At 39.2% G+C, this 19,674-nt stretch overlaps 1 protein-coding gene across 26 annotated transcripts in view; it reads right to left on the bottom strand.

Annotated features, from left to right (window-relative positions):
- The window catches only part of LOC134211162 (protein lingerer), a 51,807-nt gene extending 34,370 nt beyond the window's left edge, over positions 1 to 17,437 (bottom strand). For 19 of the 26 annotated variants that reach the window (XM_062687820.1, XM_062687813.1, XM_062687810.1 and 16 more), the window contains exons 1-4: positions 11,062 to 11,159; positions 5,095 to 6,347; positions 4,152 to 5,018; positions 3,752 to 3,924 (exon numbers count right to left, since the gene is read on the bottom strand). In XM_062687820.1, coding sequence (XP_062543804.1) covers positions 3,752 to 3,924; positions 4,152 to 5,018; positions 5,095 to 6,347; positions 11,062 to 11,144 — 2,376 coding nt within the window. In that variant the 5' untranslated portion in view covers positions 11,145 to 11,159. Of the gene's footprint in view, positions 1 to 3,751; positions 3,925 to 4,151; positions 5,019 to 5,094; positions 6,348 to 8,509; positions 8,579 to 10,023; positions 10,059 to 10,552; positions 10,713 to 11,061; positions 11,160 to 17,004; positions 17,025 to 17,059; positions 17,085 to 17,127; positions 17,269 to 17,355 lie in introns of those variants that run through there. The other 7 variants (XM_062687807.1, XM_062687823.1, XM_062687822.1 and 4 more) reach the window with 7 other exon arrangements.
- Positions 17,438 to 19,674: the final 2,237 nt, after the last annotated feature.

The following is a 19,674-nucleotide window of genomic DNA, read 5'->3' on the forward strand; positions in this document are numbered from 1 at the left end:
TAAAGAAGGCATCATCAACTCTTTTGCTTTATTACGAGCAATCGCATAATATAATAGAACGAATGACCTCCCTTTTTGCATTGCACCGAGCAAATGTGGACTTTAAAAGAAGGCATCACCAACTCTTTTGCATTATCCTGAGCAATCGCGAATATTAAAAGAAGAAATGATCTCCCCTTTCGCATTGCACCGAGCAAACGCGTGCTTTGAAAGAAGGCATCATCAACTGTTTCGCATTATCTCGAGCAAATGCGAGCTTTAAAAGAAGGCAGCATCAATTCTTTTGCATTTATCTTGAACAATCGCGTCATTTTAAAGGAAGGAATGATCTTCTTTTTGCATTGCTCCGATCAAACGCGTGCTTTAAAGGGAGGCATCATCAACTCTTTTGCATTATTCAGAGCTATCGCGTAATTTAAAAGAAGGAATAGGCTCCCCTTTCGCATTGCACCGAACAAACGCGTGATTTAAAAGGCCACTTTACTTACTTCGCCTTATCTCGAGCAACCTTCTTCTTCTTATTATTGGCATTACATTCCCACACTGGGACAGAGCCGCCTCGCTGCTTAGTGTTCATTAAGCACTTCCACAGTTATTAACTGCGAGGTTTTAAAGGCAAGTTACCATTTTTGTATTCGTATATCATGAGGCTAACACGATGATACTTTTATGGTCAGGGAAGTCGAGATAATTTCCAATCCGAAAATTGTCTAGACTGGCACCGGGAATCAAACCCAGCCACCCTCAGCATGGTCTTGCTTGAAGAGGGCCTCGAGCAACCGTTTGATTTAACTTTGATAACTTTTACTTTCACTTTTTGGGGAATAATACGTTCTTTGGAATGGTCTCCTCGGAAATAATGAATATATTCTGAATATTTTATTCAAATGTTATGGTTTTCGACAGACAGTTTTCTGGAAAAAGGGGAGAACCTAAATCGTTGATAAGAATGTATCAATCAAAGTGTAGCCATCTAAATTTAAAGTACAGCCTATGTGCAAATGAGCATGAGCATGAGCATGAGCATTATGACCGCACAATTCGTAGTTGCTACTCCGTGATTGACTGAACTTGCGAAATTGTACAGAGAACACAATGAATGGGGCTTGGGATTAGCTACCCATTCTCAATGTACACGTTTCGGGAGCTCAAATATTTAAAGTCAATAACGGCGCCGGCCACGTCCTTACGGTCATATAGGAATGGAAGGATTGTTAGTCCGACTCTCGTTGCTACTAGAGACCGAGTATACCTCTGCATCTCCACGATTGTCTTGGGATAGGATATCGTCTTAGTTACAAAGGAGAATTCATCTGGATTCGCTTTGGTAAGCGATGCGATCTATGGGATGGGAAATGACACTAATACGAGTTAAAAGTTAAAAAACATGCACGCCCGGTGGCATATGAAAGCTAAGGAGATTCGCGTTTTGGACGACCGCACGGAAGCGCAGCACTCTGTACTCACTTGTTCGATGGCTACAGCAAACTATTGAAGAACTCGCTTTTTTCGACCGCGCGCGACATGCGCATGAGCCACCGAACACAAGATAGATACTTTATTCCTTTCCCGACGACTAAAACACGCACTGCACTTACTTGTTCGATAGCTACTCTTATTACCGGCCGCGCAATGCAGAACAAATATTTCGGCCGATCGCGCGATCGTTCTGCAGTCCGAAACAAGAGAAATCTCGCACTGAATTGATTTTTATTACCGGCCGCGCAATGCAGAACACATATTTCGGCCAATCGCGCGATCATTCTGCAGTCCGAAACAAGAGAAATCACGCACTGAACTGATTTTTATTACCGGCCGCGCAATGCAGAACAAATATTTCGGCCGATCGCGTCATCGTTCTGCAGTCCGAAACAAGAGAAATCACGCACTGAATTGATTTTTATTACCGGCCGCGCAATGCAGAACACATATTTCGGCCAATCGCGCGATCATTCTGCAGTCCGAAACAAGAGAAATCACGCACTGAACTCCTATCTGATATGCTTTTAAAGTATATAATACATAAAGGTGTCCCGGATTGGCCTAAGAAAAATCTGGTCACTTTATGCTAGCCCAATTAAATTGATACTGCTCAGCTAATTTTCCTATCATTTTCTATCTTCGCAGGTTCCATCCTGACCCTATGTGCAAATGAAGGGAAAATCATATTGAAATATATATTATAAAATATATAGGGGAATAGACGGCTTTGGCAGGTTTTGTTCTATTATTGGCAGGGGGGTTTTTGTTGACAAAATTTTATGAAATTTGGCCACAATATTCTTTGATATGCAAAGAATGTTTGGGCCAAATTTGAGCATAATCAGTCATAAAAAACCCCCTGCCAATAATAGAACAAAACCTGCCAAAGCCGTCATTACCCCTAAATGCCAATAATAACTATTCTGAAAAAATTGTAATTTTTCTGAGTTTTGCGTTGCAACGGGTTCAGACAAACATATTTCCAATTTCTTAAGGTCACTCCTGACGGAATCCGAGTTTCAAAGTGCTCGCGTTTTCAGGGGCACACCACTCGACACGGAGGCGGCGTACAACTGTCATTTTTGTTAATTTATCTTTGCTGCATCACAGCATGCGTAAAATAATAAAAATGACAGTTGTGCGTTGCTTCCGTATCAAGTGGTGTGCCCCCGCAAACGTGAGCACTTTGAAACCTGGATTCCGTCGTTAAAAAATTCCTGAAGAACATAATCAAAATACACAACGTGTTATCCATAATCAATAGTAAACTTCCTACTTATCTTACGTTTAGTGCCTGTTGTTAGATTCATTGCGGTATAATTGGAAGTGATGAGGTTTAATGATTTGTCGAAGGACTGAGTGCGTCCTTATGATCGGCTAGCAGCTAATAGAATAATGAGGTTAACAATATTATACATTAAGTTTAGGTATAATTGAAATGTGTTGTGTACTAACCTTTGCTATAATTAACCGTAATATATATCTTGGTTTAAGCTATCTTATCGTTCAACTTCAGTTAGGATTATTAACCGTTTTTCACTTATCCAAATTCCACTAACATTTCTAATTTAAATTAGATTTAAGCAATAGTTAAGTAGAAATAAAAACTAACAATAGTACTGATATAGTGTTTAGTTACATTCAAGACTGATTTGCTTCTCTTCTGTCATATAATCGCACTTGACGTATCGACGTTTCCATATCGTTCCAATAACTGACAAGCAGCCCCGCAAGGTAGTTGGATAAAAGCAAGCACGTACTATCTACGCTGTTGGATGTGTGGTGCTTTGCAACGAAACGTTGCAACAGAGTATATATTATTTTTAATCAATTATGCCAAACGGCTATTATGCCAAATTATTTTATGCCAAACGGCGTACCCCCGATTGTAGTGACATTTTGGGATATGAATTAATATTCGAAGATATACACACGGACAGACAGATATTTGTTCAGTTCGACGAGCTTATCCTTCATCTGGCATTAGATTAGAAACCGATTGCCACTAAAATAATTAATTTACCGAACATTTTTACAACAAAACAATGGAAATAGTTTTTTTTATAAAAGTTTTTTCAAAGTATGTTATCCCAACAATGTAAAAGTAATGGCTGAAATCCATATCTTTCTACTGCTGTGGGAGTATTATTGTGCCTTGGATTTTATAATACCTTCATCAACATCAAGTCGATGAACTTCGATATCAATTTGCATAAGAAACGCAAAGTATTACAAGGCATTGATTGCCTAAGACCTTTTTGCAACATACCTGTGTACTAGAGTAGCTAGAGTTATTGTATCCTTGCGGCGCAGCCGACGATGGATACGAAGAAGTTTTGTTCGCCTGCGACGTTGAGTACGACACGTTCTGATATCCTCCGGAGCCGGCATTCGTCCCGGTGGACTGACTATAGGGATCAGTCTTGGTTAGTTGCTCCAGTGCTGTAAGGAGGAGGGTGTCATAAATTAATCTATTCTTTCTTATAAAGTCAATGTGAGATTTGGCTTTCGTGTACTTCAATATTATCCAAATTCATGAGATTTCAACTGACACAAATCCTAAATCCCGCCCTTAAAATCTTAAAATACACGATGACCTTACTCGGCGGAACAAATGTGTTAAAAAAAAAACAAATGAAGTGTTAAGCTTTTTTATGATGTTAACTTACTCGACGTGGTACTGCTAATGGAGTTCACATTGACGCCGGAACTAACCGAGGAAGGAACAACGGTAGAGTTGTTACGCTGTGAGTAACTATTAGACAGACTATCGTTCTGAGTGGCCGTAAGTGAATCACTCTGTCCAGGTAGAATCTGCGTGCTTTGCAAGCTACTGGTGAGATTAGACTTTTGCTGGAGATTGTTCACGACACTAGGTTTATTTTGGTAGTCGCTAACTTCTGACTGCGAAGGTTGAACCGCAGATGGAAGCTGCACAGACGAAGGTGTGGTCTGCTCGAGACTATTCGAATTGAACTTGTCCGTCACGGGAACACTATCGAAAGTGTCATCGGTACCAAAGTCGAGTCCACCAAACTGCACATCCAAATAACCGATATTATTCAGACTATCACCTGGCATTTCGACAGCGCTTGCCGGAATTTTCGATGGCGGCGGAACACGTGCCCGCTGCCTTCGTGCTGCCGGTGCTTGCTGAGAGGATGTCACCTGATCACTGTAGGTGCTACTCGAACCGTACGAAGTTGAATATTGCACAGGGCTTTGTTGATACGAGTTCACAACACTCGATTGGAGATTGGAATTCTGAGAAGATAGTGTGTTGAAATACTGTGATTGTTCCGCGGAGAGCGACGACGACGAATTGATCTGTGGCATCTCGAGCGCTTGTCGCAGATGCTGCGCTGCACTGGGAGCCGAATGGAGATCGGGATACTGAACTGTCGCAGCTGCCGCTGCTGTTGCCGTGCTCGACACAACGGTGGTGCTGTATTGCTGCACCATATCAGTCTCTTTCGGCTGCGGAGGGTTGAGAATTTGCTGCTCCAAACCTGGAGGGGCGGACAACTCCGAAGGATCTACAAAAAATATATAGAATAAGTTGATGAAACATGGTGAAAATGGATGTTCTTCAAAATGAACAAAACAACTCACTCGTTACCGACGATGAAACCGCTGCAGGCTGAACAGGCAATGCTACTTGCGACTGCGCTGGCTGCGGCGTCGTTGGCGGTTGCGACTGCGACGACGGTTGAGATTGCGTTGACGATGTCGTAGTTTGTTGCTGCTGTTGCGCTGGGGGCGTAGTTGCAGCTACCTGCGTGCTCGGCGTGAAAACTTTGGTGTCTGATAACGAACCAGTGTACTCTTCGTTGTCCCAGTCTCCCCAAGTATCCGCGAATGCTGACGACTCCTCAGGCTTATTGAGATCATTAGCAGTAGATGACGCTACAGAATCCCACACATCGATTTCCTGGTGATCCGTAATACGGGCTGCCCGATTTGAGTCCCGCATACCCGGACCACGAGTGCCAACTCGAGGGCCCCCACCGCGTCCACCACGAGATCCTCCACCGTAACTGCCACGACCAGGACCACCATCACGACCATCGCGACCTCGAGGTCCTCGGCCACCGCGATCGAAACCATTACGATCACGATCACCTCCACGATCTCCATCACGGAATCCTCCGCGACCTCCACGAGAACCAGGACCTCGAGGGCCGTCTCCTGATCGTTGATTACCTGGCCGATTACCTCGACGATCTTTCGGATCCGTACTCAAGCCACCACCTCCACCAGATCCTGATCCAACATTGCCACCATTATCCCAATCGCCTTCAACAGCAGCAGTATCATTCTGCTCTTTGTTTTGCGATTTGTTTTTCTTCTTTTTGGAAGTGGTGGCGAACGCTCCGACCGGAAGTGTTTCGAGAAGGAAAATAACTGCGCGGTCTAAGTCATTGTCACACTCTTGAAGAGCGCAGCAGACCTCCTCCTCCGAGCGTTGCATTGTTTCCATCAGCTTTTGGATCTTCTCCTGAATCTTCGGATCGTCCATTCCGCTTTTTATGTCTGTGATAAGAGCAATGCGAATCTGTTCGGCAGTCGGCTGCTTCGTCTTGATTGTGTGTGTGGTGGTCTGCTGATGCTGTTTGTCCTTGGAGTCACCACCCTTGGAACCGCTGTTGTCTGTACCCTTCTTCTGTTTCTCGCCACCGCCGGAGTTGACTGTGGCGTTGCCTTTCTGCTGCTGTTGTTGCAACTGTTGCTGCGGCTGTTCGTCCGTGCCGGCATTTTCTTTGTTCTCCTTGCTGGCTTTGGACTTGTTGCGGCCACCGCCACCACCTCCGGAACGGGTTTGTGTGCTCATCTCCGCTATATATACAAAGGTATTTACAATGTAGCTACAAGTATAATAGAACGAAAAGTTATTTTTGGTTCGGTTTAAGTGAGAAAAAATTAGATTAAACTATCAAAATTATATTCATGTTTTATCACTTCATGGTTTGCCGCTTAGAAAAAAATAAAACGAGAACATATGTAGGTATATCACACCCATTCTAGATAAGACTTCTCTTTCAAAACTTTCTATACTATCTATACTAAATACTATCTATGTTAAATATGAGGGGGTCCATATGCCATACCAATAATCCAAAGTGGATGGTTTCCTCAATAAAGAAATAAAAGAAGTCGACCGAAATCTAACCTGGCAACAGGTCAAAGCGTTAGCCGGGCAACGCTCAGGATGGAGATCTTTCAAGTCGGCCCTTTGCACTACCGGAGGTGTACAGGATCCATAAGTAATTAAGTAAGGATGGTTTCCTTGCGAACATTAAAATTATGAACACTTTCTGTTTAGATTTTCAACTCCCCTCCCCCTTCGTTACACTTTTTGTATAAGCCTTTAGATTTTTGTTTGAATCGTCACGCTGTTCGGAGCCCCTCTTTCCCCCTCAAAGCGTGACATACTTTTTGCATGGCCGCTTATTATTGCGTTCATTTTTTTCAATTCATTGAAAATAATAACACCGATTTCATAGTGTGTTCGTACCAGAGTGTATTATATAGAGTTGCGCAAAGAGTGAAGTCAAAACTACCTATTGAACTGTCAAACAGTCTACATATCGAGCAAAGTGAACAAAATGCTCTTATTGATAAGGCGGAAGTATTGTTATCGCCTAATGATTTTTATTGCGAATTATAACACAAGAATTAAAATGCATTAGATTTGATTTAGAAACAACTTAAAAACACTTCAATAAAGTCCTCCGAATAAAGTAGTAACAAGAAACTCCTTAGCCGTGCGGTAAGACGCGCGGCTACAAAGCAAGACCATGCTGAGGGTGGCTGGGTTCGATTCCCGGTGCCGGTCTAGGCAATTTTCGGATTGGAAATTGTCTCGACTTCCCTGGGCATAAAAGTATCATCGTGTTAGCCTCATGATATACGAATGCAAAAATGGTAACCTGGCTAAGAAACCTCGCAGTTAATAACTGTGGAAGTGCTTAATGAACACTAAGCTGCGAGGCGGTTTTGTCCCAGTGTGGGGATGTAATGCCAATAAGAAGAAGAAGAAGAAGAAACTTAATTGTCTGCACTCTGTGAATAACTTGGTTATCGAATTCTTTAGAAGTAAACACTCCCGTGAAGTCACTTGAAGGGTTAAACAAAAATGAAAGTTGCCAACATAATAACATGAGCATCATTTAGAATCAGTATAAGCAGATCCTCTTTGCACAACTTTACTATCATAAACTTTTGTTTGTACTATTAGCAAGTTACACTAAGGTAGCTTTTTCCGCGTTTTTTGTTGTTCCTGGCTTTTGGAGTTTCGAAAAAAAAAATCGATTCTAGTGTATACAAATTCATGGTTTATAAAACTCCAGTTACAAAAATTTGCAGCAAATGACTGTGAAACTGATAATGTTAAACAATTATCTGATTTAGACGTTATTTGAATTAGAATTGATTAATATCAACTGATCTTCTTGAAATTTGCACGAAAACTCAAACTCAAAATACAAGTCAGCAATATTTAAAAAAAAAAAATTGGCCATTATGTAACAGTCGTCTTGAATTTTAGGCTTTTCCAAAAACTGACTTTATAGTTTTTCAACTCCTTCGAACGCACGATAGTCTAAATTTTATCTTCTAATGAAATGTTAACGTATGTGCTCAAACTTGCTGGGACTACTATTTTTACTTGTTACATACCGTTAATGGGGGCGATTAGTATGCTGATGTTAATTGAAATAAATTATGTCTGCAAATCGACGCAAACCTTGATTCTCAAGCAATGGTTTTCAAACTGTGTTCTTTCTGTGTCAAAATATAATAGAAATCATAAATAAATATATTATTATTATTAGCATACCAACACAATTTTGGCATACAAAAAATTAGTCAACAAGAAATCCCTTATCAAACAGTTTTATTTCTAAGACCATTCGTCGTATATATAAACAGCCGATACTATCACTTTGTACACTGTTGCTCTGGCTATCTTCTCAAATTTACCGTAACCAGTGCATCGAACCATGAATCAAACGATCCCCTCTCTTACCCTTGGCAATCAATGCTTGCAATAAATCTAGTATACACTAAACAATACTTGCTACATTTTACGGCAAACCTTCAAAAATGATAAAACATGAAAAATTATTATTTTTGGTGTTGAAAAAATGGAGCTGAAAGCGATCATTAAATGAAAATTTTAATGTGAATCAAACACTATGTATTGCGCTCTCTCCCGGTACGTCAAACTGAATGGCTTCCGCGGTTGCTTGTCTGGGTGCGCTGCCTTCCTTTATTAACCCTATAACCGATACCAGGTGTACGACATTGATGTCGCGATTCGCTGGTTGGGCCACATCTAGGATCCTAGGGCCACATGATCTCGACCTAACTAACGAATTCGGTTTTAGTTGGGTCAACTGACAGCCCTTTGGACACGTGCATTTCGACTTGAATATCACATATGATGTCCAGTGACGCCAAAACCCATTTTCAGTGTTTTCATTGCATTTTGACGTACCGTGCAAACTCAAACCTCGGACACTTAAGCACTTTCTGGTTGAAAATCAATCTGCAGTCACACATTTTAAGTCACTCAGTTCAAATTAACATTGCAACCATAACATATACTATTCTTCTTTGAACTACGGGTTAAATAGATCCATATTGTTGCGTATAATATTTGTGATTAATGAAAATGTCCGGCATTTGATTGTTTCTAACTTCGGACAGCAGCTGATTCGGATTCATATTTCGGACATCATGAATCAAACTTCGGACATCCAATTACACGGTATCGAGGAGAAAAATTGCAAATAATTTTAACTAGATAGCTCAGGCTGACTTTCAATTGTTTTCCTGTACTGAATTATCACGGCTTACTATAATGCAACTATATTAAATTAAGCTATAGCTATGGGTTCTTTCCACCCAGCTTGAGGAAACATTTCGTTGAAATATTTCAGAAAATTTCTCATACAAATTGAAGTGTCCGAAGTTTGAATATGTCCGAAATATGATTATCCACGGTATATGATTGCTTTTTAGTTTGGTCATGGCCCAGCCAGCGGAGGTCCAACTAATAAAAAGCGATCCTAGTATTAAAATCCCAACCAGCGATGTGTAAAGTTCTTCCACAAATTACGTAACGCTAAATTTGATGATTTTGGACCCCCTCTCTCCCCCTCGTAACTTTTTGTATGGAAGGTATTATTATTTTTTGTATGAATCGTAACACTCGGTCTGACCCCCTCCCTACAGCGTTAAGTAATTTGTGAAAGGCCCCGTAGTGCCGTCTAATGACTCAGTTCTTGAAGGACTTAAAGTAGCTCGGTTTTACTTGAGAAAGATGCAGAGAACTCGATGGTGCCACAGTAGGTTTTGGAAACAGTAGGAATCGTTTTGGTAGAACGTGAAACACAGAAAAAACTATGATAGAAATACAAAGTAGGAAAGGTACGAGCCTGGCATTGAACCCACGACCTCCTGCTTATAAGGCAGAAGTGGTAGCTACTAGACCACCGAGCTCGTCTGTAAAACCAAAACACTACAAAATACATTTACCTACATAAACTCCAGTTCATTCAAGGACATCTTTGCAGGGTTAAATGCTGATTATTCTATTCAAAACCACGGTCAGTTTTGTCTCACACAACCAAGGGGACTTCGATGCAGGTGCGGGTAGAGGCGTATGAAGAAACCCACCCTTTCGAGTGACGGATTGCCGTCGATGTAACACAAAACACATTGCGAAAAGGTGAAAATTTCCAAACGGGGGCGCTGATAGGGCGAAAAAAAACTATCTCTCTTATCCGTACGAGAGTTCCGGACCGTTTCCCTGGCAACGAAACAGTCAATAATTGCGTATCTCGAAAAGAGGATTCTTATGGGAAACCATGGATTGAATGAAGAATCTTCAAGAATGAATGATAAATAAAGAGACGCAGCAAGAGGTGACTACTACTACAGGGTAAAAAAATGAAAGACGTCGCCGTGTCAGACACAAAGACCGGAACAGCAGAAGGCGTAGCATCGAAAGCCTGCTGAGTTTCACTGCACGAATCGATTTTCATCCATTGAGACCCATATTTACCGATAGCTAGAAATGCTTGTGTGCTACTTTAGGATACCACAATGCTATTTCTTTCCGGTCGGAACAATCCACTACACTTGAGGAACTTCCACACTCGCGAACTACGGAGAAAAATGGACCATGTGCCAAATTTTACTTTCTGCTGCTGTTGGCTGCCAGCCGTATTTGCTTCCTCCTTTTCGTCTTCTTCTTATTTCTATTTTGATCGTTCTCCTCAATGAAAAGGTGTGGAACAGAACAGCGAAGTAGTCGTTTGTCGTTGTCAAAGTCGGCGGAATTCTCTCTTCGCCTGTATATGGAACGCGACCAATCAAGCACAATTTTTCAAATCGTCGCAATGGTGAATTTTCATTTTATTCTCGATTATTTCTTCACACTGGCAAGCATCTATATACATAAATAGCGTACAAATCATAATCCGTTATCGGTTAAGGTCGTTATCAATCGGTTAAGGGAGAGAAGATCGATATCAACTAATTGGGAAATGTGTGAAAACGAATAGTTCTTACTTACGAACGGTAATCCTAACTGTCACTTTCGATAGCGGTAATTTAGGATTATTACGATTTATTGATATTTTTCCATTTTTCATTATGTTATCTCATTCTCATATACAGTTAAATTTACTAATAATATTATGTCCTGTCCTGTTTATGCGGGTATTGCGGAAATATTCGATACAAAGTGAAGTTGAGACATAAATAATAAATTTGCTATATATTCCGAACGGATTTATTATAGGAACCTAAATCCAAAATTATGTAAATCGTTGCGCACACTTTTTATTTACTTTTGTCAGTCACGTCAGATTGGAAAGTTCTGCTTGCAATATTCTCTCAAAACAAAAGGCACGGCAGACGCCATTATTTTGCTAAGAACTTGCTCAACACATTGAAACATTGGGATCGCGACTGAATGAACAATCAGAGAGGGAGAGAGAGTTGGCGGATTGTTTTGTCGAAAGGGAGAAGCCGGAGAAGAACCGCAAAGTGTGTAAGTGTTGCCAGTATTGTTATGCAAATGCTAAACAAAATATTACTACAAGACAAAATATTCAAAACGACTTATCTGCTTTTATAAACAAAAATTCAAACGACGTTTTGACGAATTTGATAGCTCTCCCACGCAAACCAACACCATCAATAGGTAGGTGAAGGTTCCCGCTACCTGTTGGTGATGTTGGTTTGCGTGGGAGAGCTATCAGATTCGTCAAAACGTCGTTTGAATCTTTGTTTACAAAAGCAGATAAGTCGTTTTGAAAATTTTGTCTTGACTACATACCTTCTCGAATTGAGTAAGTTCAGTAGATCGCGCATAAGCACATAGATTAAGTTTTAAATAATTATTTTTCAGCTCACAACGTTTTTTTTCTCCTTACTCTTAGTTTCCATTGCCTGTCTTATAACCACTTATAACTTTCGGGCTAATTGGGTCTTAATTTAGAAGCCCTGCCTTGTTTACGGTTGCAAACGATAGTGCATCGTTAGCAATCACGTTTATGTTATTCTGTACGTCAAACAAGACCGAAAATGTATTTTGCGCGGTCATCAATTTTTATATTTTAAATTAAGGAATGTTTTTTACGACTGACTGGAAAAAAATCTGAAGCGATCAGAATGATTGGCTTTATCATTTTCTGAAAAAAAATTGAATATCGATTCTTCATTTTATAACCAAATTGAAATAATAACTCTGATAACATTATGAAAGCTCATATGTGAATATGTACGTTATGTGGAAGATATTGATTTGGAAAATGTATTGGAGGTAACCACTTTCCCTTCGATGGGACTCGAACCCATGACCCTACAGTACGCTAGACTGGTGCTTTAACCAACTAAGCTACGAAGGACCTCCGTCGGCCTTCGCAACCTAGCGGCTACTGAACGAGCTCGAGATTCCCAAATTGGACGCATAGTCAAATCACTCGCAATCCACTTCTCAAGCCAATACTTCCACATGTGTATTGTACACGTCTACATTAGAGGAGCGTGAGTATTTAGAATGTCTGGCGGCTATACACATTCTTCATCAACAACGGTACTGATCAAGTGAGGTTGTGTAAGCTATTTGCCAGTCGGTCGTCAAGCTCAGACCCGACCGCATTGCGTAGGCAAGAGCACGCAACTTAAGTTCAGTTCAATCAAAGGTAATTACCTATTTCCGGGGAATAAACCACCCGACTTGGACGTTAATTTACAATGTTATGAAAACTCATATGTGAATATGTACGTTATGTGGAAGATATTGATTTGGAAAATGTATTGGAGGTAACCACTTTCCCTTCGATGGGACTCGAACCCATGACCCTACAGTATGCTAGACTGGTGCTTTAACCAACTAAGCTACGAAGGACCTCCGTCGGTGTGGAAGTATTGGCTTGAGAAATGGATTGCGAGTGATTTGACTATGCGTCCAATTTGGGAATCTCGAGCTCGTTCAGTAGCCGCTAGGTTGCGAAGGCCGACGGAGGTCCTTCGTAGCTTAGTTGGTTAAAGCACCAGTCTAGCGTACTGTAGGGTCATGGGTTCGAGTCCCATCGAAGGGAAAGTGGTTACCTCCAATACATTTTCCAAATCAATATCTTCCACATAACGTACATATTCACATGAGTTTTCATAACATTGTAAATTAACGTCCAAGTCGGGTGGTTTAATCTCCGGAAATAGGCAATTACCTTTGATTGATCTGATAACATGTCCCATCCCAGTGGCAATCAAAAACCAATAAAACAATCTCTTTGTAGCTGTAACTCATCCGTATCAGCACGTAGGCTCAAAATGAACGTTTTGATATAGTGGGGGTACAGCAAATAGACACCATTTTGATTTATTTTAGCGCTGTTGACGAGAATTACATCATGGGTGAAAATTCCTGCTGAATCCCTATTCAATTGAGGCAGAGGCTACAAAAGTGCCTTGTTGATTTATGGCCATTTCGATTTTTTTTTTCAAAAATAAACTTAAGTTTTTTGATGCCAGTGTCTAACTATTTCTGTCACTGACATTTGTCTGTAAAATATTTATCGCAGCTTAGCATTACAGCGCAATGTTTATATGCTTTTGCAGATGACGGATACATTGCGCAAAAATGTATCAGATCTATTTATTGAGACCAAAAAAAAAACAAGTAAAATAAGAATATTAAGACACGATGGTGTTAACTCTGACAGATCCTACAGTACAGCATAGGATGCCAATTTTGAAACGCTTATAATAAATTCTAGAAAAATTGTAAATAAAATCTGATTGATGTACGATAGGGAAAAAATTCTTAATTACAACTTGAGATTTTTTTTGTATATTTTTCAAAAATGTATCTACCTTACAGTTTGGAACTTTGTCTGTATCATGTACACTCAGGCAAATGAACATACGAAAAACATAAGTCCAAAGTTATGAATCCACAAGAATGTTGGAATCGGTTGAAACATAGTTCCTCATGCTTTTCATCTCTAGCCCTTCAAATTTCATTTCTGGTCGTATAATGTTCATTTGTTGCATGTAAAGAATATCATAAGACTCCTTTTAACATTTCATTTAATAATTTAACAAACCTTATAAGGCATTTTATGAAAGACATCATGCTCATTTCAATATTATACGCTAATCGAAAGTCAATGTAATCTGGTTCTCATTGTGAAGCTTTCCAAGTCGTGCGGTTGATTTGTGCATCGTATGAGTGAATCAAAAATTAGGTTGAACTGTTCTCAAGTGCCAATAATAAAATAATAATTGCCGCAACATTTGCATGAAAATAGTATTATAATCCAAGAAAAATGTGTAACTTATAATCATATAATCAACTATTTGAAGACATTTGGAACACGCTCGTGGACAACGTGGAACGTAAAACGTTCGGATAATGGTTCGGCCATCGTTTGGATTTATGCTGATGTACATCAATCTGATTTTAATTATATTTTGTCTAGAATTTATTATAAGCATTTTAAAATGATCTTCCTATCCTGTGATGTTCTGCCGTTATACACATATTTGTCCCATGTTCGCTGGGATTTCTTATGTATATGGGACAATTATGCGTATAACGGCAGCGTAGGACCTGTCCAAGTTAACACCGTCGTTAGTCTTTATATTTTTACTGAAATTCGTCTATTAAACTAATTTTGACTGATTCCCGTGACAAAACATGCCGCTAGAAAAAAAACTGATTGATGTGCGATGAATAGAATCATACATTTGTGATGAAATCAAAGAACTTTCGTACTGTTTGAACTGGAATATGCAAGGACGGGATGTATTCATCTAAAGTTTTACAACTGGTAGGCTACCGTTGATCCATGTATTGTGCTTTGCAACGACTATCTGGCGCTTAATTTTCGTTGCGACTAAAAATAAGCGGAGATTTTTTATGTGCAGTACAATAATTACAATTACAATTTGTAATCCGGATTTCGAAAGAAAAAATAGTCATTCGAATAGATATAACAAACAATAAATTGATTTTTGTAAAATTAATATAAATAGGGTATCCAATCATGGTTTGAACTAGTGAATAGCGTATCATGGTTTGAACCATTTTGAAATCAGTAGAAATTACCATCTCATTGGCAGGAAATGAACCTAAAACAGTATGAATGGCATATTTAGGTATACAGGAAGTAATAAAGTTTATTTAGACATTTGTACATATTGTTTAAGTAATAAAATAAAGCGATTTAAAATCGTCCTGAATTTCTGCTAAATTCCCCCCACCAGTGGCATAATTTCAAAAAGCTCGTGAAGGTCGCATTTTATGACACAGGAGTGAGATCAATATATCAAAAGAATGCTATTTTTATCTGTAATCGATTGACATCGTCATACAATTGAGAAACAGTTTTAAATTGTTGAAATAGTAACATTTATACAAGGTAAAAACTGATCATGGTTTGAACTAAATTCGTACCATGGTTTGAACTTGTAAATGCAGTCATGTTCTGATGCTGTCCGCTAGGAGCGCTGCATGCGCCTAGCTGGAGCATTTTGTTTACATTTCCAATATGAAAAAATCGCAAAATTCATATCGATAATTTAGACGATTTTCACACGTTTCGAGTTACTAATCTAATGCGAGAGGATGAATAGTAAAACAAATTTGCTTTTCTAAAGATTTCCTCAGCGTTGCATGCATGTGATTAGTATTATATTTAGGAGCTGCTGGCTGCTGCAGTAGTTCAAACCATGGTACGATTTTAGTTCAAACCATGAACAGTGTAGTTCAAACCATGGTACGAATCAAAGTTATGTAATTATTAAGTTTTTTCAATGAAACTAAGCATAAATATGTGCACCCAGGATGTCTTTAGAAAGATAATGAACTAAGCTTCCATATAAACTAGAAATCGCAGTTCTAACATGTCCCTTTAATGAAATAAATCAACTTTGTTTTGACGGCTCATCTGAAACCCGCCATTTGGTTCAAACCATGATTGGATACCCTATATTGAGTTTTGAAAAAAGGCAACAAACCTCTAGCATTTTTTTATATACACCTGTGTTCAGAATAATAGCAGCGGAAGCCGTTTTTCATACAAAATGGTCAACTTTGACAAGCTGTAACTTTGTACCCCGATGACCGATTGAGCTGAAATTTTGACAGTGAACTACAAATATGATGAATTTTACACATAATACGTACCAATTTTTTCGAATGACGCGTTCAAAAATTACGCACTACGTCAAATTGTTAAAAAAAATAGCAGTTTTTATTTTTGTTATATTGGCCAATTCAAATGTCAAATTCAACAATTTATATTTTTTAAATTTTAAACTTAGTGTCTCGCAGCACCTGAATTCAAATTGATAACATTCCAATCAATTGTTTTATTGATATTTACAAAACAAAAACTGCTATTATTTTGAACAATTTGACCTAGTGCGTAATTTTTGAACGCGTCATTCGAAAAAATGATACTTGCTATGTGTAAAATTCATCATATTTGTAGTTCACTGCCAAAATTTCAGCTCAATTGGTCATCGGGGTGCAAAGTTACAGCTTGTCAAAGTTGACCATTTTGTATGAAAAACGGCTTCTGCTGCTATTATTCTGAACACAGGTGTACATACTTCGTTCAAACTTGCTTCCTTGACCCGATAAAAAGTATGTATATACTAACTGGTTATCGTTAAAAAGGAATAAACAATTACAATTTCCCCTGAATGACACTTACACGTACACCATTTGCTTCCAACTCTTTAACTTGCCTAACTTTATTTGCATTTTAACTTAATCTTTTTATTCAATTTTGTATTAAAGTGTGTCTATAGAGAAATTTGTTCGAATCAACCTTTAATTTCTAGCACAAGCTTTTTGTTCAATAACGTTTAATGTGCAATAACAATTTCTGGCAACACTGACAATCGAAGGGATGAGTCAATCGTGAAGGGAGAACTCTCTCGCTCACGCTCCGATTTCCACGCTTCGCCACCCTCAATCCGGCTTGCACTTACCGCATCCAGCAACAAACGCGATTGTTTGCACGTATAGGAATATGATTTTACTCACGGCAGCACCAGCCAAGCAAACCGGAGCTCACTGCCCCACACACCATGGAATGAGGGAAAAATCCTTACAAAAGATGATCCACCAAGTGGGAACGAAAAATCGGGAAGTCTGGGTCAGACGCGAACACACTTTTTACGCAATACTTCGGCCAATTTCGGTCACAAACTAGCACACGATAGAATTCGTCTCTATCTCTATCGTTTCACAATAGATATAGCACTCAATTGCCACTTTTTCAACACCAAAAATTAAAATGAAAAATTGTTGACTAATAATGATGTCTGAAAGATAGGTACCTGCAAATGCGCTTTAATACGCACGTCGAACGTTTGCACTACTGTACAACTCTCGCACCGCCACACTCGCAGAATGAGGCGAAAGCTCACGGGGTTTGTCTTGTTGACCTACCGCAAAAATGCGCTACTTTTACAGTCGACATATACGTTACGTCACTATAGAATATTTTTAAAAAGTGGCCAAAACCTAAAACCGATAATTTGCAAAACCTAGAACCGATAATTTGCAATAAACTTCTGGTACTTATTCAAAACGACGTACAGCTTTTGTAAGGAAATATATAGATGAATTCGAATTAGATCTGAATGTATCGAATATTAATCAAAGAAATTCAATTTACGTTCCGTCCATTGACGAATTTAACCTTTCAAACTTGTTCGGGTCAATATTATCAATTCGGTGCAAAACCGAATTATAGCCGCAAACAAAGTTGGATTTTTCTCACAATCCATACGTTAAACCAAAAGATATTTTAGTTACTAGATAAAGATTGTCGCTGTCGTCGCTGTCCGGAACATCTTTTGCTGGCGAGGATAGGGGAGCTAAATGTCAAAGAAGGAAAATCCATACGATTTGACAGGTATGTACCACACATGTTTCGGACAGCAGAACAAAGGGAACCGAAGCGACAATCTTTATCTAGTAACTAAAATATCTTTTGTTAAACCTAACTTCGGAAGTGGTGCGCTGTTTTCATTTGGTGATATGCTATACAGCGCACTACTTCCGAAATTAGGTTTAACGTATGGATTGTGAGAAAAATCCAATTTCGATAGCGGCTATAATTCGGTTTTCTACTGAATTTATAATATTGTCTGATTTTCTCAAAATTGCACGCGGCGAACCCTTCATGAAAGGTACCGCCGCGCTTTCTGCACCCCGTTTACTTGATTCTTATGGGTGAATAGCATTGCGGTGTATCGTTTGGCGCGGCCGTACCTTTCGACAGTCATTCGCCGCGTGAAGTTTTGTGCAAGTACCCGTTTGGGAACACTACAAACGCCGTGCAGTGTATCATATCTAGAAAATCTGACAATATGAACAATATGACCCGAAACGTATACACGGTTAAACTCATCTACCCAAAATGAAGTTCAAACAACTCAAAATTAAGTTCAATTCACTTCATTTGGACCGTTGGTGGGGGAAGCCAATTTTGAGTTGGATGGCCCAACTCGGATTTGAGCAGTTTCCGTTTGATCCCGTGTGAAAAAGTACCTAAATATTAAGTTGTTTCCACCTAATGTTAAGTTCAAGTAGGTTTAAATAACATAAATTTGAGTTCAACCCCTTTAACCTAGCGTTGGCTTCCCCCATCGAACTGCTATCATTGGGTGGTTTTCTTTCTCTGTTTTTGATATAAAAGGATAGAATGAAAGAGATGCCAGATCGAAAACAACTCAAAATTTGGGTTGTTTGATCTACCCATGTACTTTCAAACTGTAAGGGCCTGTTGAAATATTACATAACAATTCTTCGAACCACCCCCACCCCTATGCGTAACGCGTAATAAATGCTATTTTTAGAAAAAAATCTCAATTTTAGTAGAATTTGAATATTTTAAAAAAATATTTTTTCTCTATGCAAATAACTTGTTACGCGGACCCCCACCCCCTATATTTTGCGTAACATATCTTTTGGTCAAATTGAGTTCAATTTATTATCCAAATGAGACCAAAGCCTATAAGGCATTTTATGAGACAGATCGAAACGGCTGTTTTTCTCGTGTTTATCTACTTTGTCAATTAGTGGGAGCCCGTTTGTTTGGTAATTTCTCGATGAACATTTCGATGGGTCCCATCATCAATTCTACCAGTTTTACTTTTCGACTATACCAGGATTTTAGAACATAGTTTTTCATATGACTTTTAAGACGTGTCGTTAGATTATTCATACCAATGCATTCTAAGCATGAAACCTAAAAATTAAAAAATCACCCCGTTATAAGAATGGCTGGTGCTACCCAGCAATTCCAATAGGACATCGATGGAAAATGATTCGATATCTGTCAAAAGTAATCTTGCTCTGCGAGCAGGGTTATTCGATAATTATTGAAATGTCACTTATAAGTTTAATTTCAGTTTAATTATCCAATTGAGACAGACCCTCAGTAGCATCGCTGGTGGTGTGTACCCTATTCGATTCTCCTTGCACTGAACTTGGGCTGGTGTATCTTAGTTATTATGGAGGAACAAACTTACTCAAGGTACACGATCCTATTAAACACCTGTATCTGCAACGCATCATACGACGGAACGCCCTTTGAATCCCTCGCTCCGAAATAGAGTTACGGCATTCGATTCATAGTAAGCAGTTTC

The sequence above is a fragment of the Armigeres subalbatus genome, chromosome 2 (assembly GCF_024139115.2).
Source record: "Armigeres subalbatus isolate Guangzhou_Male chromosome 2, GZ_Asu_2, whole genome shotgun sequence".
NCBI lineage: Eukaryota > Metazoa > Arthropoda > Insecta > Diptera > Culicidae > Armigeres > Armigeres subalbatus.